The sequence below is a fragment of the Hoplias malabaricus genome, chromosome 15 (genome assembly GCF_029633855.1).
Source record: "Hoplias malabaricus isolate fHopMal1 chromosome 15, fHopMal1.hap1, whole genome shotgun sequence".
Classification (NCBI taxonomy): Eukaryota; Metazoa; Chordata; class Actinopteri; order Characiformes; family Erythrinidae; genus Hoplias; species Hoplias malabaricus.
The window spans coordinates 4359354-4387065 of record NC_089814.1 but is presented as its reverse complement, the minus strand read 5'-3'; the positions used below and the strand labels follow the sequence as shown (position 1 = coordinate 4387065).

Sequence of the window (27712 nt, the reverse complement as noted above, 5' to 3'; positions counted from 1 at the left end):
GAGCCTCTGTCAATGCTAATCTTGACTCAGCACTGCAGAAACTGCGATTTTGGAGGAGGGTAGGCACATCTTTGCAAGTTTTTTTTTTCTTCCTTTTTTCTGAGTCCATTTTTATTCATTCTGTGACGTCCAAACCAACATCTGAGGAAATTTCTGGCAGGGAATTTGCTGCCAAATTATGGTAATCATGGTTCTTTTACCTTTGAAACTTAAGTACATTTGAAGGTAAATACTTTTTTAGTTTTGTTTAGTTTTTAAGTGGAGGACTTTCACTGGAGTAATATTTTACCTTGAGTATCTGTACTTGAACTCAAGTATGTGGTATGTGTACTTTGTCCACCACTGTGTGGACTATCTGGGAAATTCTAAGGGTCTGTCCCAAACCTAGTGAGCTGCCTAAGTAAGCACTGACTGCACAGACAGCTGTTAAAGTACACAGCGCTCTAACGGTGGTCTGTCCTCATGAGGCAGATTACTGAGACGCTGTAGTTACAGAGCGATTGTGTCACGACTTGTTCCCAACCGGTGTTTTTTACCTCAGCACCTCCTTAGTGTTTCAGTGCTGTGGGTTCTACACTTCCTGTTTGTTTGTGGCAGCGGAGGAAGGGTTGGATGCTGCCTTAATATTCGGCCAAATTAAGATCTTAGTAGACGGCATAATGAGGTCTAAGAATTGCGACAGCCTACGTGTCAGAAGCGTGCACACTGTGATGTAAAATGCTCCCTAGTTAGACAGCTCACTAGGTTTTGGGACAGACCCTAAGTATTGGATCGTGACTCTGTATTGGCTAATACTCTACTAAAAGACTTGGAACTGGGGCAAAAAATCTTGATCAGGACATCACTAAAATATATATATATATATATATATTCACAAGGATGTTTATTTTTAAAAACAGAGGTTTCTGTCTGCGTTTAGGCTTCCCGACCACACAAATACACTGTTAAGACCTAGATTCAGTCATTTCAGGAGCTGTGTAGTACACTACAGAACGAGTGTGGGGTGTTTGGGATTAAACCCCTGTTTCTCTCTCATGCTTCATGGTGTATTGATGTCTCACTTTAAGAGGTGCTATGCCCCCCTACTGGACTGTCATAGTAATGCAGCTGTTTTCATATTTATCTGGACAGGGATATTTTCAAAAACAGAGAGAGTAAAAAATCTCAGTTTTAAAAAAAATAAACAGATCCATTTGAATGAGGCCTTACTGTGTGTGTGTGTGTTAGGGCTTGGCGATATGGTCCTAAAATAATATCACAATATTTCAGGGGTATTTTGGTGATAATTATATTCTTGGTGATACGACAAAACACTGAAAAATACTTTAATTAATTTCAAAAACAGACTATTGCAACAAAATCAATGTTACATTAATATAATTTATATTGAATTAAACATATTTAATATCTATTAATAACATTTAAAAGGCTTTTTTCATTTCTAACATAACACCATGGATTATTGTACATCTGATATTTTGTAACTACACCACCGCCACAATCCACAATCCCTCCGCCTCAGAGCCACTCTCCGCCGTACTTCACTGTGGAGAAACGACTCATGTAAAGAACGTAAGGGTAACTGCATGATGTGATTACGTAAACAAGTCTGAATACCACTAATATCACGATATTGAGTTTTTTTACCGTTTAAAAAAATTGACGATATTATAGTGAATGATACGATATTGCACAGCCCTACTCTCTCTTCTCCTGCTTCTCCTTTGCTCTGTCTTTCTCTGTCTTCCTCATTCCCTCTGTCTGTTCCTCTCTCTTTATGGCCTTCTTTTTTCTGTCTCTGTGCCCCCCCCCCCTTTCTTCCATTTCTTTCGTATGCTTCTTTCTTTTCCTCCCTTATTTCATATATTCCTCATATTCTCTCTCACTCTCGTGTGCGCTCTCCTCTCTCTATCCACAGTTTAAGTATTTAGATCATAGTGTAAGCAGCTACTCTAAGGTAGTGTCAGTCGTGCGTTCACTGATCCACAGATACGTAAGAGTTTAGGGATGTGTTTTTATTCAGTCTCCCCCCTTATATAGTATATTTTGACTGCGAATTAAAAGGTGAAAACCCGAGGTTTTGCGATACGTTGAACTGTTGTTTGTGAATGTGTTTATCCTTGATTTAATTCACAAATTATTATTCTCCTTACAGCCGTTAATCCCAGTTCCTCCTCTGTAGACGTGTGGTCTTCATCTGGAAGAGTTCAGTGTTCATCAGCACTTCCTCAAAGGAACAGTCCACTCAGTTAAAGGAACAGTAAGTGAGATTCACTCAAAGGTTTATAAACGGTATAAAAATCTGTTAATTACATGGTTATTAAATAGATTGTAAACACCTTGAAGGTCATTAATTCTGTCAGAGAATGTACTGAAAATGTCAAGGTAAAGAATAATTAAGACAGTGTCCTTTTAGACAGTGATGATAATATGATCTATCAGACGTCATTGATTAAACTTTGTGTTTAAATCTAAATCTAATAAAGTTATTAACAGATATGTGCTGAAGCTGACTGATGTCGTCAGTATTTTTACACAATCTGAGGTTCAACGGTGTAGATGGAGGTACGTTCACTATTTGGCAAATATAGGTCACTGTTACCCTTTCCATATATATGTTATAAATGACCTTTAATGACCTTTAATAGCCATTAAATAACAAAGTGTAACCCATTTATAAACATGTGTAAGTGTAGTTTCATTCTAAAGTGGGACCACATAATTTTACAAATCATTTACAAAATTACAGTTCCTTTTTAACAGCATTGTCCTGAAGCAGAAGGGGAGTGCAGGTGGTTTCCTAACTAAAATTGACATAGTGTAGCTTCTGCAGTGCTGAGCCCAGAGTAGCAGTGGCAGAGGCTCTGTTCTCCCCGTTACAGCTCAGTGTAAAAATATTACATAATGTTGCTTTAAAAGGTAAGTGAGATTTTAGTAATTAGAAACTCTTCCTGTGTTGATGTATAAATTCACCATTACAAATTAAGCATTAAAAATCTCTGAATAATTGAGTAAGAAAGGTCAGTATAATTCAGAGAATATAATCAGAATATTTAGAGAAGCACTGTTTGGGTTGTTATTGATTATAAAATGTAGACAGACTCACAGTCTGTGGGCCATGAGTGAGTTGTGAAAGAAGCAGTCAGTGAAGTGAACAGAATTATTTATTAAACGCATCCACACGTCAGTGCAGCCCCTGACTGCGATGTATACGGCTGTAGTTTATTGTACGAGTCCGAGCCGTATCCCGATGGAGCCTCGTGGGGACGCCGGAGTTCCTCTCGCTCTGGATCCATCATTTTCGTGATTATTAATTGTCTCCTGTGAAACTACATGTCCTCTTCTGAATAGACGGGTTCTTGCACTGATTCAGGGTTTAAACACTAATCACAGTCTGGTCGTGATGTGGCAGAAGACTGAGTGATTATTCCTGAAGTCTATTCCATAGTATGACTTCAGCAACACACTGCATTCCACAATTACAATGTGGTTGTGTCTGCCCCATTATACGTGCGGCGAATCACTGAGATTTTTCCTTAGAATTCTGACTTTATTCTCTGAATCCTGTTTATTTATTTACTTTTTCACTGCCGTGGCCCTAAAACTCCGTCGTACATTCAGAGCCTTGATGGAAAACGGGCAACTTTTAAATCGTGGATAGTTTCTCAAATTAGCTCAAAGTGGACGTGAATTCCAATATTCCCTAGATTTCGTTGTTGAAATAATATTTTCTCCATCACATTAAAATTCACGTCTGCTTCTGTATGAATAAAATATGAGAAATGCTAATGAGGGAGAGTAGTTAATGAGTAATAATATTAGTTTGTCCCACCCACACACTCACCACATATTGATACATTTCTGTGGTGGCCTTATGATTAGTAATTCAGTCCAATCAGTCAAATCTCTCGCCCATGCTTTCATGTGGGATTGTAACGCTGATGAGGAGGATGATGAGGACGGAGAAGTGTGTGGCTTTTGATGTCCGATCAGTGAGCTTTAATTAAACCAGAGAGACTGGGGCTGAGACTCAGCGGAGAGGAGAAAGGAGGTAATTAGCTGACCGGTTCGATTCTGGACGGCCTCCTTTTGGGCCCGATGTGGTCCCTTTTAATCTTCTGTCTGAGAGCAGAGGGAAACATTCACACTCGATCATCTCTCATCTCCATAAATCTTTAAATATAAACACTGAATATGCACAGGGCTGCTACTTTTATTAGGTACATCTCCTTACCATACCCTGCCAAAATGAGACCACCCTATATGTATATACTACACTGCTAAAGTCTGATATGAAGGCGGTTTATCATTAGTTTGAAGGTGTACAGGCGTGGGGACACGAGCGAGGTCAGGTGCTGCTGTTGGATGATTAGTTCTGGATCACAAACACTCACCACTCCAACTCTACCCAGAAGAACTGTATGCAGCTCCACTGCTGGGGTGGGCTCTTCACTCTTCTAGCCCACTTTTGGCATTGAGCATTGTGATCTAAGCAAGTGCTGTGAGATGTAAGTGATCTAGATTTTTTTTTGCGATACATTTTTGGTCAATAGTCTGCAACTCACTCCTGGCTTGTCTTCAATCTTCCAAAGTTCACCCACGTCACTCCACTGTTGCGCTCTCTTCACAGATCAGCCCCTCCCTACATTATGGCAATGGTCAGGAGTCGGACGGCACCTCGAGCCCTTTGAGCTTCAAGTACGACTCGACAGGCCATCCCTAAAGTCACGTGGAGGACTAGCATCAAGACTCGGTCCTGGCGCCCAGACGGTGGAGCTAACTTCCACGGACTGAAGACCCATCTCTTTGTGACCCACTTACGTGAGCACTAATCTAAATGCTCATTATAAGAGTGTTTTAACATCTCTACTGCCCTTAACTCCTTTATTTCTAGGTTTGAGCACTGTTGAGATTGTACTGTGTATTGCACTATTTTTTGTTCTTTCCTAGGACTCAGCACTGGCCCTTGTTCTGACAAGTGTCTGAGCTCAGAGAGAATTTGGACCCTAACCGGTTTGTTCTAGCGAGGATCCACACTAAGCACTTTTGTGAGTCACTCTAAATAAGAGCATGTGCTAAATGCTGTAAATGTTAAGATTTGACAAAGGTAGGGGTCTATATCGAGGGGGAATATATCGATACACTTGAGTATCACAAAAAGATGTTTTATTAATTCTTAGAAACGGTGTCTTGATTTAAATTACTGGTGGCAGAGTGTGGTTAATTTTGCATTGTGTTTAAACTCCCTGCCACTAGAACGCACTGTAGTACTGTTTTCAAGAGATGGAAGTGTCTAATGGCGTTACTAGGTAGTATTTTTACATTAGAATTACAGTGTCAAAATCATTGTGAGGCTCAACGTAGCTGTAAAATGGACATTAGAGCCTCTGTCATGACTATTCTGGGTTCAGCACTGCACTATGTACATTTTGGAGGAGGGTAGGATCCCACCCCAGTGCTGTAAAAGTGAATTACACTTGTAGGGGGATGGCGGCGCAGCAGGTAGTGTCACACAGCTCCAGGGACTTGGAGGTTGTGGGTTCGTTACCCGCTCCGGGTGACTGTCTGTGAGGAGTGTGGTGTGTGTGTGTATTTTGTACAAATTGAACAGAAGGGTGGTGACCTTGATAGTTTTTCCTTTTATTGAACACAGAATTGTCCACAACAGATTCATCTTCAAACACAGCTTTACAGAACATGTTCAATATAGACAGTAAATGTTAGCAGTGTCTCTCTCACACACACACAGAGCTCTTTCTACAGTACAAAGTGAGACGTAAAGCACACAGACACAAACTGTTAAGTATTTATTTTTATGTACATTTACAAGAATTGCGGTGCTGTAGAGTGAGATACTGAGAGTCTGTTGTGAGTTAAAGCCATATGCGTGAACACATGCAGGGTTCATACGTCGAGATGAAACTGGAAAAAACACACATTTGGAGCGATGGAGGAAGAGCAGGAGCTACATTTACACCAGATCCACAGGGGGTAATTCTTAAAGCAGAAGATCAGGTAGGCGTGTGTATATATATGGGCACAAATGCACTTCAATTTCTTTCATTCTGCTTTCCTGTGTCTGTCTATTTCTCTAGCTCACTCCCTCACACACATTGACTCTTGTGATAGAACCTTGTATCTTCGTAGCATTATATTCTACAAGACAAAAACATGTGAAGGAAGAGATCTGTGGAGAATATGGTACATGTCTGTTGCATTTGAATTGAGTATTTATTTAAGTTTCTACCCCTCAACCGCATCAAAAGACCTAGTCCTTCCATGTTTACTCTGAGATTTTGTGTGTGTGATGGTTTGATGTCTGGACAGAGTGGGGGCACGGAGGAGGAAAAGTAGGTTTTATCATTTCTCGCTCCTGTCTGTCTACTTTTCTCTTCAAGAATGTGGTGGTGAGGGAAGTGTCGACACGTCTGGGGCTTACAGGTGTTTTACTGACCTAATGAGGGAGGGAGGAAAACTCAGCCGAGAGAGAAATAAACAGCAAAAAGACGACAAAGGTCAGAAACAGAGGCGCCAAATAAAGAAGAGTAAGGCCGATAAATACATAGATAGTGAAAATGTGAGACAGTACCTGATTCATTCACATTCATTCTGTCCTCTCTCTGCTTTCTTCCACTTCACTAACTCCTGTGCTTTCAGTCTGTTTCCCTGTAAACCTGCCTGTCACACACCGCTGGACTTCATCCACTCGCACAGATATATATTAAACATCTCTCTAAAATAGACCTCTGTACTTTAACTCACTCCCAGCGCGTATCTACAGCAGATAGATGTGGGTTAGGGGCGGAGCCTGTTAGCATTAACAGCTCAGGTGAGAAAAGCTATATTAGATAAATATAGATTACAGCGTCTGAGTGCCTACGACCTCACGCAAGCAAAAACATCTCACAATAAAATAAAATCACTACAGACCGCCGGACGAGACGAGCTCAGAAATCCACACTTCTTCCTGGCGATATTTCACATGAATTATGTTCATCTGCTAGAAACCGTCAGAAACTCCAACTCATCGGAGCTTTAAATTAAATAAATACTATTAACTTACTTCTGTCCAATGAGATTCGGCACTGCAACCAAACCAAGTGGCCCTGGTCCATTTAAGAAAGTGAAAACGGAAGCAATACCTCATGCAGGAATGATTTTGGAGGACACGCTGTGGTCACTAGGAGTAGCAGAAGTGAACGTCAAGGTTAACAACAACTCCCATCATGCCCTGCTCATATTAAAAAGCCAAACTTATTTGTATGGTGCCCCTAAAGGTAGAACAATTTCTCAGTAGAATAAAGAGTACCTAGGTGCGTGGCCCAGATTAGTGTCTCATGATGTGAACAGACCAATATATTAAATTAATTCCCTTACTATAGTTAGTCAGTCACTATGGTTCAAATACAACAAGGCATTAATCCAGCGCCGCTCACACCGGGGAAGCACTTTAAATAATATTCTTTTCCCCTAATGTCTGCTACCTTTGGGGCTCCAAATTTTTTTTTGAGAGAAAACTAAGGATTTAGAAAGATGAGCTGCATCTTACACACACACACTCTCTATAAACAGGCAAAAAAATTGGAATGACAACATTATAAACAAACGTGTTGAACACCCTCCCAGACTTCTCCGGGCTCAGGTCAAGCTCAGACCATGAAGCGGTGCTCCTTGCCATCGTGGGCCATGAGGATGACGTTGCGGTTGGAGGTCCAGATGAGACGGGCCAGTTTGAGGGCGTTCTGAGAACCAGGAGAGGCCGGCTGGACCGGAGGAACCTGATAAGTCTTGATGCAGCGGAGCTGGGGAGCGGAGTTCAGCATCCCTATACTCCCCAGCAGAGACGTGTTCATCTGAGGAGAGAAAGCATGGGGGGGGTTATGTTGTTACGGCTCAGGAGAATATTTGTATCTGTGTTTAGTTTACTACATCATTTAAACACAGCAGCTGTCCTTCACCCCGTGTGAATATTTCATGGCAAATTTACTTGGAATTAAATATTTTACATTGACTTCCACTGAACATAGTGTTTCACTAATAAAGTTACTACTATTTGAGAGATGCATCATTACCCTCAGCCTGGGATCATTCAGTCCTACCGTTCTTACCCTTTAAGGAATTGCCATTAATATAAAGTCACTGTCCAATGACAAACATGTAACTTCACAGAAGGAAAACATCTTAACTTCCAACGGAAATCAGAGTAATTTTGGAGGTTTCTTTCATTCATCATGAGATTTTCCAACAGTGTGAAGAGCAGCGTAAATGAGTTGGCTGTAAGCAGTGGTCACTACATGTTTGCAGGTGCTGTCTCTCTGAAAGAGCTGGGGCTAAGGCTGTGCTGGAATAAAAACTGACTAACTTATCAAAAGCAGAAAAAAAGGCACAAGGTTTGTATGATTTACTCACACCTTCTGACTGACCCCGCACCAGATGACCTTTGATTGTGCGCCATTTTATAATCATCTCTGACCACGTTATATAATTGCCTTGCCTGAATACAGCTGTTTTAGCGTTGGGATCTAGAGTTCACCAACTTTGAATTTGGTGCAGAATTATTTCAATTTGACCGGCTGTGATTCTCCCCCTCGGCTCAGAGAGCTCACTGTGTTTGCTCAGAGCAGAGAAACTGATGAGGTCATGGTGTTTACCTGCCAGAAGCAGATGTGGCTGTCCGCGTTGGAGTAGGTGGCCAGGTATCGTCCGTCTGGAGCGAAGGACACGGCTGTTATGGGGCCTTTATGTCCGTGGATGTGCTGAGGAGAGAAAACGCAGAGATTAACTACAAATAACAACAGAATGGAACACGAATGTTTATGAATATCGTCACAAGCGTGAGGACATTTGTTTAATCTGAACCACAATGTTTTTGTGACTCTGCCTTTAAAGGAACACTAAGTAAGATTTAGATTTTTGCTCCTGGGGCTCCCCCTAGTGTAATTAAGTTTTACAACACTGTCCTGCAATCAATGGAGAGTTACATAGTGTAGTTTCTGCAGTGCGGAGGCCAGAGGCGCACAATCATTTTGAAGATGAGACTTTTTTAGATAAAACTACTACTTTTGGTTCCATTGTCTGATAAATGTAAATTAATTCTTATGATACGCTGCTTTATATTGTGCCTAAATTATCCAGGCTTCAATACTAATTATATCTTAAGCGTCATGAGAAGAGCTAGAGGGCTGTGGATGAACAGGTGAAGGTGTAGAGATGCACCGCTTTTGAATGTTTTGGGCCGATACGAGAACCATTAATAAGCACCTTGGAGTAGCCGATATCAACCAGGAATTTTATCTTTTTATGTTTAAAGCAAATCAAATACTTTTTATATCAGGGTTTAATCGGGACAAGTCTTTTCTGTACTTTAAGTTTATTTATATTTTTATCTAAGATTTACTGCTTGTTCCGCACCAATGGGTTCTAGAGGGGCGCTAATTTTTCTTTTGGAGAGTAACAAGTTCAGAGGCTGAATGACTATTTTCACGTGTTTCATATACAAAGAGCTCCTGCACCGTGGTGGTTAAGAGTATCTCTGTCTTTTAACCTGCTGTGTGTGTGTGAGAGAGAGTCACTGATATTTTAAATGGGATTTCACCCTCAAAACCAACAATAAAACGTATATTTGTCGTAGCAATGGAGAAATTGAATCTGTGGAAAACGTCCACATGGCCGACGTAGTCGTGTGTTTACAGGCATCGGTGCATTTGCACAAGCTCAAAAAAAGGTGCCAAGTTGTGTGTAATATCAGACCGATAACAATAACTAAAATAATCCACATATCGGGCGAATATAATATCGTACATCACAAATCTTACACCAACACACTGTCAACCGGATCATAGAGGTGTAATACACACACACACACACAAAGCACCTTTCCTCATTGGTCTGCACATAAAACTTTGGTCTGCTGAATTCATTAAAAAATAAAAAGATTGAAGCTTGGAACAAGGTAAACGAAGTTAAAGACAAAAAGCAACAAAAAAACAAGCCAAACGTTGCTGCTGCTGCAGTGATAGGGAGAGGTAACACACACCTGATATGAACAAAACGCTAAAGCCACAGAAGTCTGCTCAGTAAATTGGAGGTCGTTTAGTTGTTTAGCAGTAAAGTTGGTACATACGTACAGACGCGCACGCACGTCTCTCAGCGTCTGCCCAGAAGCACAAGGCTTGCTGACGGCTTCACAGGGAAAATCAATAAAAGACGAAGATACTCTTCACCTCCTGCTTCCTCAACAGCCTGAGTGTGTGTACCACACAGAATGAAACCGAACACAACAATCCCAGGCCCAGCACAGAATACACACATTTGGGCAAAATATGCCATTTAAAAGTAGGCCGCTCAGCTCGAGGCAGGTCCTGTGTGTGTGTGTGTAAAAGCAGTTAAAGTAAATGAACAGACCTAGAGAAAATGTGAGGTGAAAACAAAAACAAGACCATAGCAAACACACACAAAGACCTTCAGCTATAAATAATTACAAACACATTACTGAAGTTACATATATTAATTTAGAAGCATTTCTATTTCTGTATATATTTCGATTCGCCATGAAACGTTCAGTGTGAAGGAGCTGCTGTGTTCAAATGACGTAGTAAACTAAACAGCCACAAACACAGAGATACGGGTTTTTAATTGGACCCAGCTGTGGGGACCAAAACATACACTCATTAGAGGTATTTTATGTAATGGCCACACAATGCATTAAAACAAGAAAGTGTGAGTGTATTCAGTCATTTTCACACACTGTATAAAACTCCTCTGTTGTTAATCTACACACACTTTTTATTCCTAATAAATCTCCAGAACCAAGAGGTGTGCAGAAAATATCAGTGGAGCCAGAACTTTGAGGTCAGACGAGGTTCTGATAAAAAGTGTGTTTGGATTTCACGCATTCTCACCCAACCATAGTGAAGGTTATTGTCTATACTACCCATGGCCAATAAACTGACTGATCGACCAACTTGGAGGAAACCCACCACACAGGGAGAACACACCACACTCCTCACAGACGGTCACCCGGAGGAAACCCACGCAGACACAGGGAGAACACACCACACTCCTCACAGACGGTCACCCGGAGGAAACCCGCGCAGACACAGGGAGAACACACCACACTCCTCACAGACGGTCACCCGGAGGAAACCCACGCAGACACAGGGAGAACACACCACACTCCTCACAGACGGTCACCCGGAGGAAACCCACGCCGACACAGTGAGAACACACCACACTCCTCATAGACAGTCACCCGGAGGAAACCCACGCAGACACAGGGAGAACACACCACACTCCTCAGACAGTCACTTGGAGCGGGACTTAAACCCACAACCTACACGTGTATTTATCTGAGGGCACTAACCCACTCTGGTTCCTGGGAGGGGGTTCTACAGTTGTCCTAGTGCATTATGGGAGCACAGAGAATAAAAGAGCAATAATCCACACAGAGAGGGGGGTGGGGTGGAGTGGGGTTGGAGATGATGAAGGCCTGTGTCTGTCACTTAAAAATAAAAACGTATAAAACGTCATAAAAACGTACTCTCATTATATGGGGGTATTATCTCACAATAACGTACTATCTCATAAAAACGTACTCTCTCATTATAATGGGGGTATTGTCTTATAACTTACTATCTCATAAAAATGTGAATATTATCTCATAATAATGGGGGTACTATCTCAAAAATGGGGGTATTATCTCATAATAACTTACTATCTCATAATAATAGGGGTTGTATTATCTCCTAATAACTTACTATCTCATAATAATCACAGCATTATCTCTATAATTACTCATAATCACAGTATTTTATAATATAGACTTATCTCAGGATGGGAAATGACAGCCTCTCATCACAACGATTATTAAACAGTAACACATCTGTAACTGAGGAACTGACGGTGAGAGAAAATAAATGGAGATGAGATAAAGAAAATAAAAAGGTGTAGAGAGAGGGATACACATTGGGAGATAGAGAGAGGCCTGTATTTGTTGACACTGTCAGAATGAGGGGGACTAACTGAAATGTAAATGTTGGCTGAGTGAGAGAGTGAGTGTAAAAGGAGGAACAGTTTTCTCCAGCTCTTTGTGATCAATATCACATAATCCTCTCAGAGCAGACACATGGGGGCGTGAGAAAAAACACACACCGGTCCTTTAATTACACTTCCTGATTTACACACACACACACACAGGCCTGTCTCTCTGTGGCCTGAACAGTTCCACTCGGCTGGAGGGAGCGAGGTGAAGACTGAAATATTAATTAATCCATTCATTTACCACAGTCCAGAGCTGGTGGGCTTTATGCTCCTTGAGCAGCTTGGCATTGAGCGTGGTCTCATTCCCTGCTTTTCTTTTGAAATATTACACTCTTAACAGCTGTGTTCAAAGAGTGAGGTGTGTGTTCTCCCTGTGTCTGTGTGGGTCTCCTCCCACAATCTAAACACAAAAAAGTTGGAAGGGGAGTGCTAAATGAGTGAGAGAATGACTGGGTGAGAGTGTGAACCTGTCCTCAGACGTGAGTGTGAAAGTGACTGGGTGAGTCTTCAGCTATGAGTGTGTGAGTGACAGGGTGAGTGAGAGTGACTGGGTGAGTGTGTGAACCTGTCTTCAGCTATGAGTGTGAGAGTGACTGGGTGAGTGTGTGAAGTCGTCCACAGAGTTAGGGTTAGGGCTGTAGTAGTTACGGTTAAAGCTAGGATAGGTTTCCATTAGATGAATGGAGATCTTGATTTCCCCTGAAACCAAGGAGACAAGACTGTGTGTGTGTATAAAGAAGAGGAAGTGCAGTGTTTAGACCTGCTGCTATGCCCCAGAGCATTCACCCGCTCACTCCTCATCCCTCAATAAAACACACATGCATTTAACACAGCAGCGTCCAATCACTCGTCAGCTCACATCCACACCACATCAGTCCTTACACAACGTCAATACGCTCCGGGGCAGAGAGAGAGGGGGGGGGGGGTGGAGGATGGTGGGATGAATGAATGTTTGAGTGAGAGCAGAATGACAGGGAACATAGAAAAGAGAAAGGGAGGTAGAGAGAGAGAGAGAGGAATGACAGAACAAGAACTGAGAAGAATGTGAAGAAAAGGGTGGCTGTTAGGGAGAGTGAGCCTCCACACACACACACACACCTGAGCTGGGACAAACCACACACTCCGGAGAAGAGAGGAGAGGAACGTCATATATCTGTCAGTTGTAATGTTCCGAGTTTCATGGAGAACATCTCCAATCACGACTCTGAAGAGACTGCGGGTTTTTTATCTGATCTCTCAGTGACATGTTTGTCGTCTCCTCTCAGAGGGTGGGGGTCTAAAGTCCCCTCCATGGCTCTAATGCAATCAGCTTCACTCGCTGTGAGCCCCAAAAACACTCCAAAACATCCTCATAATAACAGAGGGATGAGATTATGCTCCCGGCAAACCGCAGCGAGACGAGGGCGAGAGACGTCTTTCTCACAATTAAACCCCCGAATGAAATGAAGCCTCCATCAGCTCCACTTCTCGCAGGAGAGAGGGGACAGGGCTTTATTTATTTATTTATTTGGGAACGGGCGTTCTGGTGGAACGAGGTGCTGCGTGCAGGAACGAATAAAACGGCAGATATTGCGCTGTCACATCTCTACAGACGGAAATTTTTGGCATGACTTAAAAATCAATAAAATGTGATTTGATGCGATGTTTTCCTCCGCCCCGAGAGAGGGAGCCGTGTGTTTTTAGAGGCTGCTGAGGGTCAGTTTCTCCTGAAAATGGGATCAATCTGTCCATCGGGGAGCAGTGGACCAGGGAAAAGCCATTTAAAGAACGCCATCCTGATCTAGTGTCCAGCCTGGGGATGTCTCGAGTCATGGTCATACGCACTTACAGCAAAAAAGGCACCCACAGATCACATGAAAACACACAAATGGACATTCCCCCTCGTCTCCACAGTGGAACACAATTCTGGTTCCTAAAGAAACGTCTGTGACCCGCTTTGGTCCAAACCCCACGAGCCCCACAGCAGTGTTCTCCCCCTGTTCAGAACGCCCGCTTTCAGCACCTGTTCCTTTAAATGATAATGAGCCGCTCGCTGTTCACCCCGACCCCGAGCGCACAGCAGTGAGGAGTGAGGAGCACTCTGTTCTCTTTCTTCTCCGTTTTTACTCAGTGCTCTTATTTCTCCGCGCTCGTTGTGTCTGTTTTACTGAGTTTAACCTCGTCTTTGCGCTCTCACATAAACACGGGTCCAGCGCTGTGATTGGACAGACTCAGACGAGGGGGCGGGGCCATTTTAAAGTCTCTGCACTTGAGGTCAGAAGCGGAGCAGAATCAGAACGACTCGTTTTGTCCTGTGTTTTCTGACTGAGGCGGCGCACAGAAAACTGACTGGGGTCAGGGGGGTCTTGTTTTACAGTGTGTGGGTTGGTGGGCTCCAGATTCACACTTCAATGTGAACATGAGCAGAACAAGTGAGGTTTTAGTAATAGGCCCCCCTTTAACTGACAGACTGGGGTCTGTATTTGGCAGTAAACTACTTCAGTGTTAACTCCTGCCATGAACTAATTTACCCGATCTACACAGGAGACAAAACTTGACCGGTTTTAAACGGAGCCGCCCAGTAGCTTTGAGGATGAGGTGAAGGGGCAGAAGTAATCATCCAATATCAGTACCTCGCTAATGCTCTTGTGGCTGCCATCAAATTATCACAGCAATGTCCCAAACACCAGAGTAAAGCCTGTCCTCTGGTTAACAGCCTTCAGTTCAGGAGAAATCTTGGACGAACAGATACCTACCAACAAAACACTCACTAAGGATGCCCAAACTTTTGGATACAACAATTTGTGTGTTTACTTGTTGCCCATGTGTGTGATTGAGAGAGAGAGAGAGAGTGAGACAGAGGGAGTGAGACAAAGAGTGAGAGAGAGGGAGTGTGAGAGACAGAGAGAGAGAAGGAGTGTGAGAGAGACAGAGAGAGAAAGAGAGAGACGGTATTGGAGCTGTGGGCTAAAGATTTAAAGGATAAAGCTGGAGTTGGGAGCGTGACAGTCGGGCAGTGGCCAACACTCCAGGGGCCCAATTAGAATCACACTCACAATCGCCCCAACCTCCCTCTCCTCCTCAGGTTTGCTTTCTGTCTCTGACTCACTCCCTCTCTCTCCTTCTCTCTCTCTGACTCAATCCCTCTCTCTTTGACTCATTCCCTCTCTCTCTCTTTCTCTCTGTTTAATTACTAAGTGCAGTTGGGTGTTAAAGGAGGTTGCTGTGGTGAGACTGAGTCGGTCCACTTCATGGGAGCGGATCAAAGATACAGCAGATGGCTAGGCAGGACACACACACACATTAACACACCACACTGTCACCCTCTCTCTCACGTACACAAGGGAAGAGACACACACCATCATTCACAAGTAATAAAGAAGGTGTAACATTAAAGAGCCTCAAATACCGGACCGTGACATTGTTGTCATTTACAGACACCGGGGCTTCATTAACACATTAGACTGGTTTCCAGTGAAAACCGACTGAAGAGCAGCATTAAAATCGTGAACATGCTGCTACAGTTAAAGCAGTTCGTTAAAAGAATTCCTGCGAACGGAAAAGTGGGGACACTTTGTAAAGTGCCATTAAAAAAAGAAATCTGTGATTTGTTCATTCTCTTGAAGCTTTAGTTAACAACAAAAACACAAAATGGCGGCACAGTGACGCAGAAGGTAGTGTCTCTGTCACAGCTGCAGGGGCCTGGAGGTTGTGGGTTTGAGTTCCGCTTCGGGTGACTGTCTGTGAGGAGTGTGGTGTGTTCTCTCTGTGTCTGCGTGGGTTTCCTCCAGGTGACTGTCTGTGAGGAGTGTGGTGTGTTCTTCCTGTGTCTGCGTGGGTTTCCTCCGGGTGACTGTCTGTGAGGAGTGTGGTGTGTTCTCTCTGTGTCTGCGTGGGTTTCCTCCGGGTGACTGTCTGTGAGGAGTGTGGTGTGTTCTCTCTGTGTCTGCGTGGGTTTCCACTGGGTGCTCCATTTTCCTCCCACGCTCCAAAAACACACATTAGTAAGTGCATTGGTGACTCAAAAGTGTCCGCAGGTGTGAGTGAACGTGTGTTGCCCTGTGAAGGACTGGCGCCCCCTCCAGGGTGTAATTATGCCTTGTGCCAAGTGCTTCCAGGTAGGGTTACAGATAATGAATGAATGAAAAAACACAAGATTTCCTATGTTTTCACTGTCAGACTGAAATGTACTGACGTTTACAAATGACACGCGCAACACACTCCACAAAAGCTGAGACAGAGGTGTGTTTCCCAGTGTGTTACGTCACCTTTCCACTTAATACTGCTGTTTTATTACATTATTCTGAGATAGTAAGTCAATATATATTGAGATATTACACTAAATGTACAAAATGAGATGGTTTCTAGAAACGCTGAGAGCAACTTATATATTAATAAATAAAAATGGTCTTTCTCCTTCAATAACAGAGTGTCATGTGCATTTCTTCATGCAGCTGTGGAGTTTTAATTAACCACAGTTTTTTGAAAGGCTCCAGAGCCCATGTTGCTGTGTTTATCACTGTAGTATGAACTGTTTCTCCTGCAGAGGGGTCTGAGGGGTGAAAGGTCAATGCTGTGCGGCTCTCCGAGTCCTCCACGGTGTTACGGACGAGAGACAGTGAAGGACAAACTCTTCGAGATCAATTCCAGAAAAATGTTTTCTTTGAACTGTTTGATTCTGTCACGAAGTTCAGCTGAAAGTGGTGAGGCCTGACACTCCTTCACTGTACACACTGACCCCGTCGCTCCTCTTAAACCTTCTATATTTTATATTATAAAAATGTATTACGTCTTCTCTCTTATTTTGACTCTGTCCTGACTTTTTTGGAGCGTGCTGCAGGTGTGAGAACACAATTTAGTGTGTTCAGTGACAACATTAGAAACAGTCTTTGTGCTTCTGTGTTTAAATAAAGCTTCCAGAGGATCAACAAATCACAGATTCTTGTTTATTGCAGGTTACAAGCTAACGTCGCTAAACTGGGGTTGAAAATAAAATTCTCTCAAACAGTAATGGGATACTTTTCCAACTACTTACAGAAAAACGTCTATCGTTCTTGTGTTACACATCTGTAATCACAGGAACGTAGCAGTGTGTTTGTTACTGACACCTTTAGGAGGCGATGGTGAGTAAAGGCATTTTCCGAGAGATTAAAGCTCTGGACTCATTAGCATGTGTGTAATGTAAAACTGATCCCAGACCAGTGCAGCTCTTCAGACTCAGCGTCCTGGGCTCTGGCCCTTAGTCAATGAGGCGTATTCTGTCCGTCTCGAAGATGAGAGTATTATGGGATGTGAATATGTGCGGATGGCTGGGGTCCCCAGACAGCGATTTGAGAATGATTTGATCTTGAGGACTGTAAACAAGCTAAAATCAATCCTTCAATCAATTCTGCTGTGGGCCTGAATCTAACTGTCTGTCTGAGCTCCCACACACACACACACACACTCTGCAGCTGCCTGACTCACTGAGGTTCTGAGGGAAAGCTTTAGGTGTCCAGACAGCAGTGTTTCTGGGCTTTTACAGAAGTCAGTGTCACTGTTAGGTTGGGAGTGATCAATTAACCAACAACGTGGACATTAGCAGCTCTGTGGTCAGAAAGTGACCCTCGATGAAGGTCTAGGGGATGGACGACGCAAACTGAATCAACTTCATTCTCTAATGGCACTTTTCCATTGCATGGTACCTACTCAACTTGACTCGTCAGCCCTGGCCCCTGGTCTCTTTCACCCCCCACCCCCCAGAAATGTATCAGTGTCGTCTCTAACCCCCGTCTCTCTTTGGAAACCACAACAACGGCGGTGGTAACGTTAAGCGGTGTTTACTCATGGTGTATCGGCGTGTTGTTGTTGTTTGGGACTGAACACAGCTCCGTCATCAGTTCAGACAGATCAGTAGAGTTTGTTCCTTCCTTGTTGCAGCGTCCAGCTCTCGCTGGATTCTTTCGTCGGCCACCGATCCAAGGAGCGTTTGAACCTCTTCAAAAGACCACGGCGTCATTTTACGAGCTGCCGTCGTGAGTCGGATAAAAACAAACGTGATCTCTGCTGCAGCTGGAGATTTTACAGATGGAGAGTTGGTGCTGGTCGTCTGCGTCGCGTGGCGTAGAGTGACGACTCTCTCTGGACGATCAGCGCTCTGCAAGGTTTACACACCACGGTTTAGTCCCTACTCGACTCGCTCTGAACCACGAGAGAACAGCCACTAAACTAGAACCCGCTTCCAGAACCAGGACCTGATTCACCTGCTGGAGGAGTGGAGAAGACGAGTCGAGCAAGAAGTATGAAGTGGAAAAGTGCCATAACTGCCCCAGAAAGAGGTGTTTCTGATAAAGTGGCTGGAGAATGTTTCTGATAAAATGTCAAATTGTGTCAAATACGGCATGAGGCTTTCTGTTATTTTGCCCTGTCCCTGTATGTACACACAGAGCACTGTGTTCTGCCTCACTGTGCAGTGACACACACACACACACAAAGATAGAGAGAGACAGACAAAGACGTCAGGGTGCCAGTCGTGGAGAAGAAAAGACAGAATCCCCCTTTTCTGTGCAGTTTTTTCTGAAAGCTTTGTGAGCAGATAATAAAGATCCACACAGAGATAAGAGTCAGACTTTGGGGTGCAGGGGGTGCTATTGGTGGCAATAATGGATCACAATTCTGGCGTTGTGGTGTGTGTGTGTGTGTGTGTAAGAGTACGTTACCACTGTATTTTCTCCTTTAAAAAAAAGCCCTAACATTAACATTTCCTTTTTATTAAGATCTAATAATTTCACTCATTTCCTCTGTGCAGTGGTTGATTAAATGAGACGTTTTACTCTTTGATCTAATCATTATTTATTTGTTCTGTGTCCGGTTTTATAATTTATAAACTGTTTCTGTTTATTTCTCTCTGTGTACTATGCTTTAGCTCAGCTACACTTTAAATGAGGATCACTCTCAATGTACTCGGAGTATAAATAAAAATGGATTGATTGATTCATTGAATGTGTGTGTCGCCCTGTAAAGGACTGGTGCCCCCTCCAGGGTGTATTCCCACCTTGTGCCCAGTGATTCCAGGTAGGCTCTGGACCCACCGCGACCCTGAATTGGATAAGGGTTACAGATAATGAATGAGGCCCAGATGTAAACCCCAGAGAAGCAGATCAGACTGGACTTGGACTGAAAACAGAAAAATTCAAAGGCTAAAGTGGTAAAACACTACTTAAAAATGATTGTTTTAGAGTAAACCATAAAAAAAAACACGCAGTAAAAAAGACATCAAAGTTCACTGCAGTTATAAGCTGGTCTTTCTGTGGTCTGTCAGTGGTGTGTGTGTGTGTTGGGGTTTTGCTGTTGCTTGTACAGTGAGTGTGTGTGTGTAAAACAGGGTCAGTGTCCTCCTGGCTATATTGATTCAGTCTCAGCTGCAGGCAGCGAGGCACACAGGCCATGGCTCATAATCCACACACACACACACACACAAACTCACACACAACAGAAAAACACAATATATACAAAAATCAACACCTCCATCTTTGTGTGTGTGTGAGTGTGTTCTTGACTCCTCTGCAGTGAGCTCTGCTGAACTCCATTTTTCACCCAGTCACCACCACCGTCGTCATAAAAGTCAGGACAGTACTGAGCTAACCTCTCTCTCTCTCTCTCTCTCTATCCATCCATCCATCCATCTTTCTTCTTTCTCTATTTTATATATCATTTTTTGTTTAAGATTTTTTTCTGTGTCTCTCAGTTTCTTTATCTCTGTCTGTATCGAGATTTTACCTTTCTCTCTTCCTCCTCCTTCTCACTCATCATTTCTTTTTTGATATTCTCTCAACCCCTCTCTCCTCTGACTTTCTCCCTCCCTCCATCTCTCTCCGTTTCTTTGCCCCAAGTCTGTTTTGCATTTTTGTTTTTTCTTTCTCTGCATTTCCTTCGTCTCTCTCTCCGTTTTTGGATATTTTTCTCTCCTCCACTTCCTCATCCTCTTTATCTAATGTCTGTATCTCTGTTCACTCCTCCCTCTCCGTCTCTCTTTTATATTCCTCTGTCTCTTTCTCACACACACACACACACACACACTGGTGTGTGAGTGAGTTGGATGCATAGAATCAATGTGTTTGCTTGGGGGGGGTTATAAAGTAGACACTGCTCTAATTTGGGGGGGGGGGGGGGGGGGGAGAGGGAGAGAGAGAGGAGAAACTGCCTGAGGCATCGTTGTTTATAAGTGTGTGTGTGTGTGAGAGTGTGAGATGAATGTAAATGCTCTCGGATGTTGCCTCATGTTCACAGAGTTGTATTAAATCTAATGTAATCTGTCCGTCAAAAACCTGGAGATTTTTATAATGAATCACTGCACATGAGTCTAAAGACAGAAACCTCTCTCACACACACACACACACACACCCTGTGCTTCACCTGAGCAGGGAGCTGAACCCTAGGAGTGAGTTGTTGTTTTACAGCTGTTACTCCAGTCTTCTCTGTCCCCAGTCAGCGCTCAGCGGCAAACGCTTCAGATTAGTTTCAGATTCCCTTCTTATCTTTTACTGTTAATGTGACGAGGCCTGGAACTAACCCATGGTCTCTTTCTCTAAAATAACTTTGGGCTCAGTGTGTGTGTGTGTGTGTGTGTTAATGATGGTGGTGGGTCAGGGGGGGTCCAATACCTCTAAATAGCCAAAGGGAAAAATCATGCTTTTCCACCGTTCAATAGCACGCGCACACACACACACACACACACACACAACCATCCCATTTCCTGAGTAAACACCACTGGTGTGCTAGAGAGAGAGAGAGAGATATACTGAGAGAGAGAGAGAGTGAGAGCGAGAGATACTGAGAGAGTGAGAGAGAAAGAGTGAGAGCGAGAGATACTGAGAGAGAGAGTGAGAGCGAGAGATACTGAGAGAGAGAGCGAGAGAGTGAGAGCGAGAGATACTGAGAGAGTGAGAGAGAGAGAGAGTGTGAGTGACCACTCCTCCCTCGTTGGTCCACGTGGAAGACGTCTAAAAGCCAAAGCAGCGCCTGCTGTGTCTGCTCCACTCTCACAGCACAACACACACCACCAGAGTATATTTAATACTTTAAGATGAATTAACACTGTTTGTTTATTTGGTAAATTAAATATATCTTCAGTTCTGCTTTAAAACTCTTTTAAAATTTTTTTGAAAATTTCCAAAGAAAGTCAAACTCTAAACGTGGCGTGTTTCTGAGAGCACTGCGAGTGACAGAAAAAGATGAATGTCCACTCAGAAAAAAGGTTGCTTTTGGAAAGGGGAGAGTAAAATGATGTGTTTCTGATCTGGAGCGAGGTCAGGGCTGGGTTTAAAAACACTGTGATGGACGGAAATGCAGCAGTAATGATAGTAATACAAGAACGAATGTGTGTGGACTAGCAAACAACTGCAGCGAGCACACACACCTTCACCTGACTTTCCTTTCCCTTCCTTCAGTGAGCAGCCACTCTTCATGTATTTTTCACACCTCTCTCTCACACACACACACACACACGTCTGATTGTGGGGCGGGCCATTGTTATTAAGAATAAATTGCTTCCTCCATTGAGCTCCTGCTAGATCTAGTGCAGATCAATGAAACACTAACTACTGACACACACACACACACACAGCCATTGTGGTGAACAATAAATAAACCATAAACGTTTGTAATAGCTGGTACACTTTTCTCCAGCAGTTAGGTAGGGGTGTGTGGGTGTGTGTGTGTGTGTGTGTCTCAAGTAAAACAGGATCCGCTCTTTGATTAGTTTGAAGAGCAGAGCAGATACAGATGTGGTGTATTAGTGCTGTCAGTGTTACGCTGGAGCTGTGATTAACCAGGACTTTAACGCACTGTTGTTTTTAAAATGTAAAAACAACGTTAGAAAAATTGTTGTTTTTTAACTAATCGGGAACTGAGCGACTGATGAGTAACAGGTTTTATATTAATATTAGTGCAGTGCAAACTCCTGGTTCTCAGGTTCTCTCACACACTCACACACACACTCTCACACAGGCTCTGTGAATTCCTTTGACTGTGGTTTGTAAAGTGCTCAGAGTGCCGTGTAGCGCCCCCTGCTGTAGCTCGGTGTATCTCCAGCGCTCGGTGGATGTGTGCCGTGAGAACGGGCTGCGATGGCTGTGTTGTGTAAGAGACGATCAGTGATACACAGATGATGTAAAGAGGTCTGTCAGTGCGTCAGTACGAGACGACGGATCTCTCTCTGTACACAGCAGCTTCCTTTAGAATCTAATGTCTCTTCCAACCCACACGCTACATACACACCCCCCACCTCCTGCAAAGTAAAGAAACACACACTGACTTCACAACAGACATTTGGGGGGAAGAAGAAGAGGTAAGAAAAAGATACCAGGAGGAAAGGGTGAGAGAGAGAGAGGTGTGAGGAAAAGAGATAGAAAAGAGAGATGGAGGAGGAGAATTTGGGAGAAGGAGTGAAGAGAGAGAGAGTTGGGAAGTCATGGAGGAGAGATAAAGGAAATACAGTGGCATCAGGAGATAAGAGGCTGCAGGACGACAGCGAGGGGGAGGACAAACACACCCTCAGGACCCTGTGTGTGTGTGTGTGTGTGTGTGTAACAGTTTGAAAACCCCTAGTTATCACATTACATGACTTATTGATCTCAGTGAAAATCAGGGAACATTAGAGAACACACTTAAGCCCTTACCCTTCTCTCACAGTGAACACACATTTCACAACCCGCAACTCTCTTAAGATGGAGGAACAACTGTAAACGCAATCTGGAGAAACGGGTGTGTGTGTGTGTGTGTGTGAATCTTTCTGCTGCTAAAGCTCACTGTGATTTCTGATACGCTGGATTTAAACTCACAGTTCCAGGCTCTGCTAGTCAGGTGTGTGTGTGTGTGTGTGTTTGAGAGCTAGTGAGAGAGAGAGAGAGAGGTGCACCTCTGCACTAATATCGACCCTGAACTCAGAGCCAAGCATCATCAGAGTATTATGGCCACCTGACCACACACACACACCCTGAACAAGTTTCCCTGGCCTCCACCCACTCTACAAAACTGTAAACACCTCAGATCCAGTGAGCGTCTCCTCCTGCGGTTGTTGTTAGAATTTTATACATTTTTCACTTGTTTCCATTTTATTTTTTTGCTCATTTTCAGTCTTTTTTCAATGTCTTCCCTCTTTTTCTTTGGGAACATCACTCGTATTGTTTTATATCTATATCCTTTTTGTTTTCTGGATCTTTCTGGATGTAGATTACTTTTAATAAGAAAAACAGTTGATTGTATAAAGTTTTATATTCCTGTGTTATTTTAGATCACTCTGACTCTTGTGTTTACTGTATATCCCTTATTTACAACACAGGCTTACACCGTTTACAGCTCTCCTGTGTGAGAGAGAGTGTGTGTTCTTACCTGACACTTGCCGGTGCGAACATCGTACAGAGCCACAGAGCCCTGCCGAGCTCCAACCGCCACACGGTAACTACGATCACAGTACGCCACCATATAGAACCTGGAGAGAGAGAGAGAGAGATTAACTACCTACTCTCCTCCATCTGAAATCTGCCAATCACTGTCACCTGTAAGATGACCTCTGACCTTTAAAGGTCAAAGAGCCTCAGGCTGCCCTCCCTCCTCCTCATCAGCGTACAGGTATATGAGCTCATTAGTAACACACACACACACGGATAATGACCAGTGAAGAAGGATGAAGGAGTGGACGCAGATTTCTCTGGACTCTGTTGTTGTACCTAATGCCAGCTTTGAGTGTAAATAAATGTATGAAAGGTGGCCTTTATAGTTTGCACAGTTAAACACACACACACACTTACTTGCAGATAGCAGGGAAGCACTCAGAGAGACCCTTCTTCTTCACCAGAGAGCCCTCAATGCAGTACATAATAATATCCATCACCTAGAGAGAGGAGAGATGTGTTTACTGTACTGTATTATAGTGTAATGTGTGTGTGTGTGTGTGTGTGTGTTTGCTGTACCTCCACCAGCAGGTCCACTACGTCCGAGGGCATCTTCTCGATGAGGATCTCAATCACCCTCAGGATCTCGGTTTTGGCTCGAGCCAGAGTCGTAGTGTGGACATTCTGCTGAGACTGAGAGCCCTGAGACTGCATCGCTGTGTGCCTGTGTACCTACACACACACACACTTTTCCACTTAACTCGTTGAAATATCTAAAAATATTTATTTTCTCTGTTTATATTAATATAGAAATATTGAGCTGATTATTAAGTAACATTTTAAAATGAAAGGTTATACACAGTGTGTTTATATTGAGATACAGCACAGGAGGATCCAATCAGGACAGAGCTCATTTGCATAGTTCAGCTTTAAATGCAGTCATTGTAAATGATACCAAAGAAGGAAATTAAGTCACAAAACCGTTTAAATACACACCATTCACACGTACAAGTGGCTGCTGTGTGTGTGTGTGTTACCTCCTTGGCTATAGTAGTGATGAAGGCCGGAGGTCTTGCTGTGGCGATGAGAGAGAGAGCGTGACGGGATGAGCGAGCCGAATCAGCCGCAGGATTCAGGGGGAGCCCCATTGTAATGCTAAAGAGAGAGAGAGAGAGAGAGTATTAGAATATATAGAGTGAAAAGATTAGACCCAGCTTATAACGTCAGTTCAAGGTCAATGGGATCATTCAGACAGCAGAGGCATAATGGACTGGGGAAAATACACACACACACACACACACACACACACACAGGCACATGCTTCACACACCAGTGTGCAAATTGTGTGAGTGTATGAGGCCCCTTGTTAACAAATCACCCCATGTGTTCTGAGAGTGTGTGAATATGTATCAGGCACAGCGTGTGCCACAGGGTCAGATCAGAGCGTGTGACACACACACACACACACACACACACACACACAGTCTAAACAGCAGGTAGTGTCTTGTTTTCTTAGGAAAAGTAAGCCCTGCCCAAGCCAGAAGTTTGTAGACACCTGCTCAACCAACATTTCCTCTTTATAATGAAATGTGTCTCTTCAGTGAAGGCTTTGCACTAGATGCCGTTACATTGCTGTGAGAATCTGATGGCATTCAGCCACATCAGCTTCACTGAGGTCAGTTACTGGTGTCGGAGAATCCGTTCTGGATCACAAACACCACTCCAACTCCTCCCAGAGGTACTGGACGGTGACCGCCAGTAACCTCGGGTTTAACAGTCTCTCTCTCTCTCTCTCTGACCCTCTTCCTCATTTCCCCCCGTCTCTCTCTCCCTCCATCCGTCTCTTTCATTCTCCCTCACTCCAGGGTGGGCGTAAGAGCAGAGGAGGCAGTAACCTGAGGCCAGAAATGGTTCTATTTCTTTGATAAAGGCTGAGCTTTTACTCTTCACCTCAAACTTTCACCTGCGAAACACCACAACCACAACATAAACAAAGTCCAAAAAAGCCCGGACACGTCCAGCGCTGAACAGAAACAACACAGTGACACAGAGCAAAGCTATGGGGTGAACACCATCAGAATGCCTACAGCACTCCTTAAGCTGCCCGTGCTTTACACAGGTGTGTATTCTGATGGAACTGAAATCACAGTAGAGTCTGGGAAAACCTGGAGTTGTGTTTACAGACTAAAACCACTCTGGGTTTTGGGGAAATATACATATAAACAATCTGAAGAGGGCTGATAAATAATAAAGCTGATTATTAGTATTAATGTGGTATTTATTATTTATTAAAACAACAAAAAAAATAAAGAAAAGAAACAGAGTTAACACAGCCCATGAGTCCAGTTCTGATCCGTCAGAACCGAGGTGCGGTCGCTCATCTGAGTCCAAAATATCCATCCTTCAAACATCTCTTAAGAACACACACATCTGGGTGAAAATAGCAGGCTAAACACATTTAATCATTTATTAGTGCCTCAAAACTAACACACACACACACACACACACACAAAGTTGAAGGCTCTGTAAGAGAAAGAAAAAATCTGAAAATGAAAATGTAGTTTTATTATTCAGAATCTTTGAGGCGAGATTTTAAAAATGGACCAAAAACAAAACAAAACAGAACAACATCATCAATGTGAAACAGATCAGGGGCAGGATTACGAAGCAGTGTTTACAGCGCTCTCTCTCACACACACACACACTCCTCTCATTATCAACCACTCTCTCTCTCCTGTTCTCAGCCTCTCACTCCGTTTGATCCATTTTCAAATCGCTGTGAATCTGACTTTTTAAAATCAGATTTGGGCCACTTTCAGATGTGGTACTGAGGTCTGATCCATATCCGATCTGTGCCAAGTCTGTCTTTATGCCTCTCCGGCGCTGAGAATGACCTCGGGACTGTGGCCCACAGCTTTCTGGTGTTCCCTGTGGTGTTTGGGGCGCGGAGACGGAGCGTCTGCATTTGTAAAAAATACTGGGGAAACTAAACATTAGTGAAGCGTCTTACTCCAGGTCCTGACTCTCATTCGTGAGAAAACACAACTCGTGGAAAGCTGTGTGAAGGCTTTTTATAAAAAACAAACACAGGGAGAGCTTCTTTAGTTCTGTATCAGTTTTATATTCATTCATTTATATTGTGTATGAAGCTGTTTAAATGTGGATCGTGGAAATATTAACTCTTTCTGTCTGCGCTCGTCTGGTTCCCTTTAAAGACCTTCTCTAAATGTGTGCTCAGTGAGAGAGAAGCACCAGTTTACACTTTAATATTCTTTACTTAATGCTCTGTTTTTAACACAGTGTTGATCTGAATTTAAAAAAAGAGGTGTGACACAGCGCTGCAGTAAAACACCAGTCAGGTCCCGTTCCTTCTTTTCAAAACGGAAAGAGCTTTGTATGAAACAGACGGACTTTTTCTTCCGCTCAGCGCATGGAGTATCGTCCTTTGCGTGTGTGGATCAGTTTAGGAGCGTGACCTGTTCACACTGACATTACACACAGGTCACATACACACAGTGTGAACAGCACAAAATAAAAAATAAAAAGAAATTCAGATTTGGACCACTTTTGCATGCTGTGTGAACATAGACCAAGTCTGTCTCTCTCTCTCTCCTCCATCTTTCTTTCCTCTCTCTCCTCCCTCTCCCTCCCTGCCTCTCTCTCTCCTCCATCTCCCCCCCCCCTCTCTCCCTCCTCCCTGTCTCTCTTTCTTCTCCATCTCTCCTCCCTCTCTCTCTCCCTCTCCTCCATCTCTCCTCCCTCTCTCTCTCCCTCTCCTCCCTATCTCTCTTCTTTCTCCTCCATCTCTCCTCCCTGTCTCTCTCTCCCTCTCCTCCCTGTCTCTCTCTCTCCTCCATCTCTCCTCTCTCTCTCCTCCCTGTCTCTCTTTCTCCTCCATCTCTCCTCCCTCTCTCTCTCTCCCCTCCCTGTCTCTCTTTCTCCTCCATCTCTCCTCCCTCTCTCTCTCTCTCTCTCCCTCTCCTCCGTCTCTCTTCCTCCTCCATCTCTCCTCCGTCTCTCTTCCTCCTCCATCTCTCCTCCCTCTCTCTCTCTCTCTCCCCTCCCTGTCTCTCTTTCTCCTCCATCTCTCCTCCCTCTCTCTCTCTCTCTCCCTCTCCTCCGTCTCTCTTTCTCCTCCATGTCTCTCTTTCTCCTCCATCTCTCCTCCCTCTCTCCTCCCTGTCTCTCTTTCTCCTCCATCTCTCTCTCCTCCCTGTCTCTCTCTTCCCTGTCTCTCTTTCTCCTCCATCTCTCCTCCCTCTCTCCTCCCCGTCTCTCTTCCTCCTCCATCTCTCCTCCCTCTCTCTCCTCTATCTCTCCTC

The 27712-nt window shown here is 43.7% G+C and overlaps 1 protein-coding gene and 1 long non-coding RNA gene across 16 annotated transcripts in view; one reads left to right on the top strand and one right to left on the bottom strand.

The window, feature by feature from the left end:
- Positions 1-8292, top strand: part of LOC136667952 (uncharacterized) — a 55829-nt gene extending 47537 nt beyond the window's left edge. For 9 of the 14 annotated variants that reach the window (XR_010795448.1, XR_010795444.1, XR_010795438.1 and 6 more), the window contains 7 exons: positions 2156-2260; positions 4314-4508; positions 4631-4821; positions 4951-5048; positions 5902-6015; positions 6399-6515; positions 6658-6786. This is a non-coding gene — a long non-coding RNA (uncharacterized lncRNA). Of the gene's footprint in view, positions 1-2155; positions 2261-2763; positions 2920-4313; positions 4509-4630; positions 4822-4950; positions 5049-5901; positions 6016-6398; positions 6546-6657; positions 6798-7626 lie in introns of those variants that run through there. The other 5 variants (XR_010795443.1, XR_010795442.1, XR_010795440.1 and 2 more) reach the window with 4 other exon arrangements.
- The window catches only part of LOC136667951 (WD repeat-containing protein 7), a 222170-nt gene continuing 199528 nt past the window's right edge, over positions 5071-27712 (bottom strand). For both annotated transcript variants that reach the window (XM_066645141.1, XM_066645142.1), the window contains 6 exons: positions 24428-24545; positions 23970-24122; positions 23808-23890; positions 23389-23488; positions 8652-8756; positions 5071-7853 (listed from right to left, as the gene is read on the bottom strand). In XM_066645141.1, the coding sequence (XP_066501238.1) occupies positions 7650-7853; positions 8652-8756; positions 23389-23488; positions 23808-23890; positions 23970-24122; positions 24428-24545 (763 nt within the window). In that variant the 3' untranslated portion in view covers positions 5071-7649. The remainder of the gene's footprint in view (positions 7854-8651; positions 8757-23388; positions 23489-23807; positions 23891-23969; positions 24123-24427; positions 24546-27712) is intronic.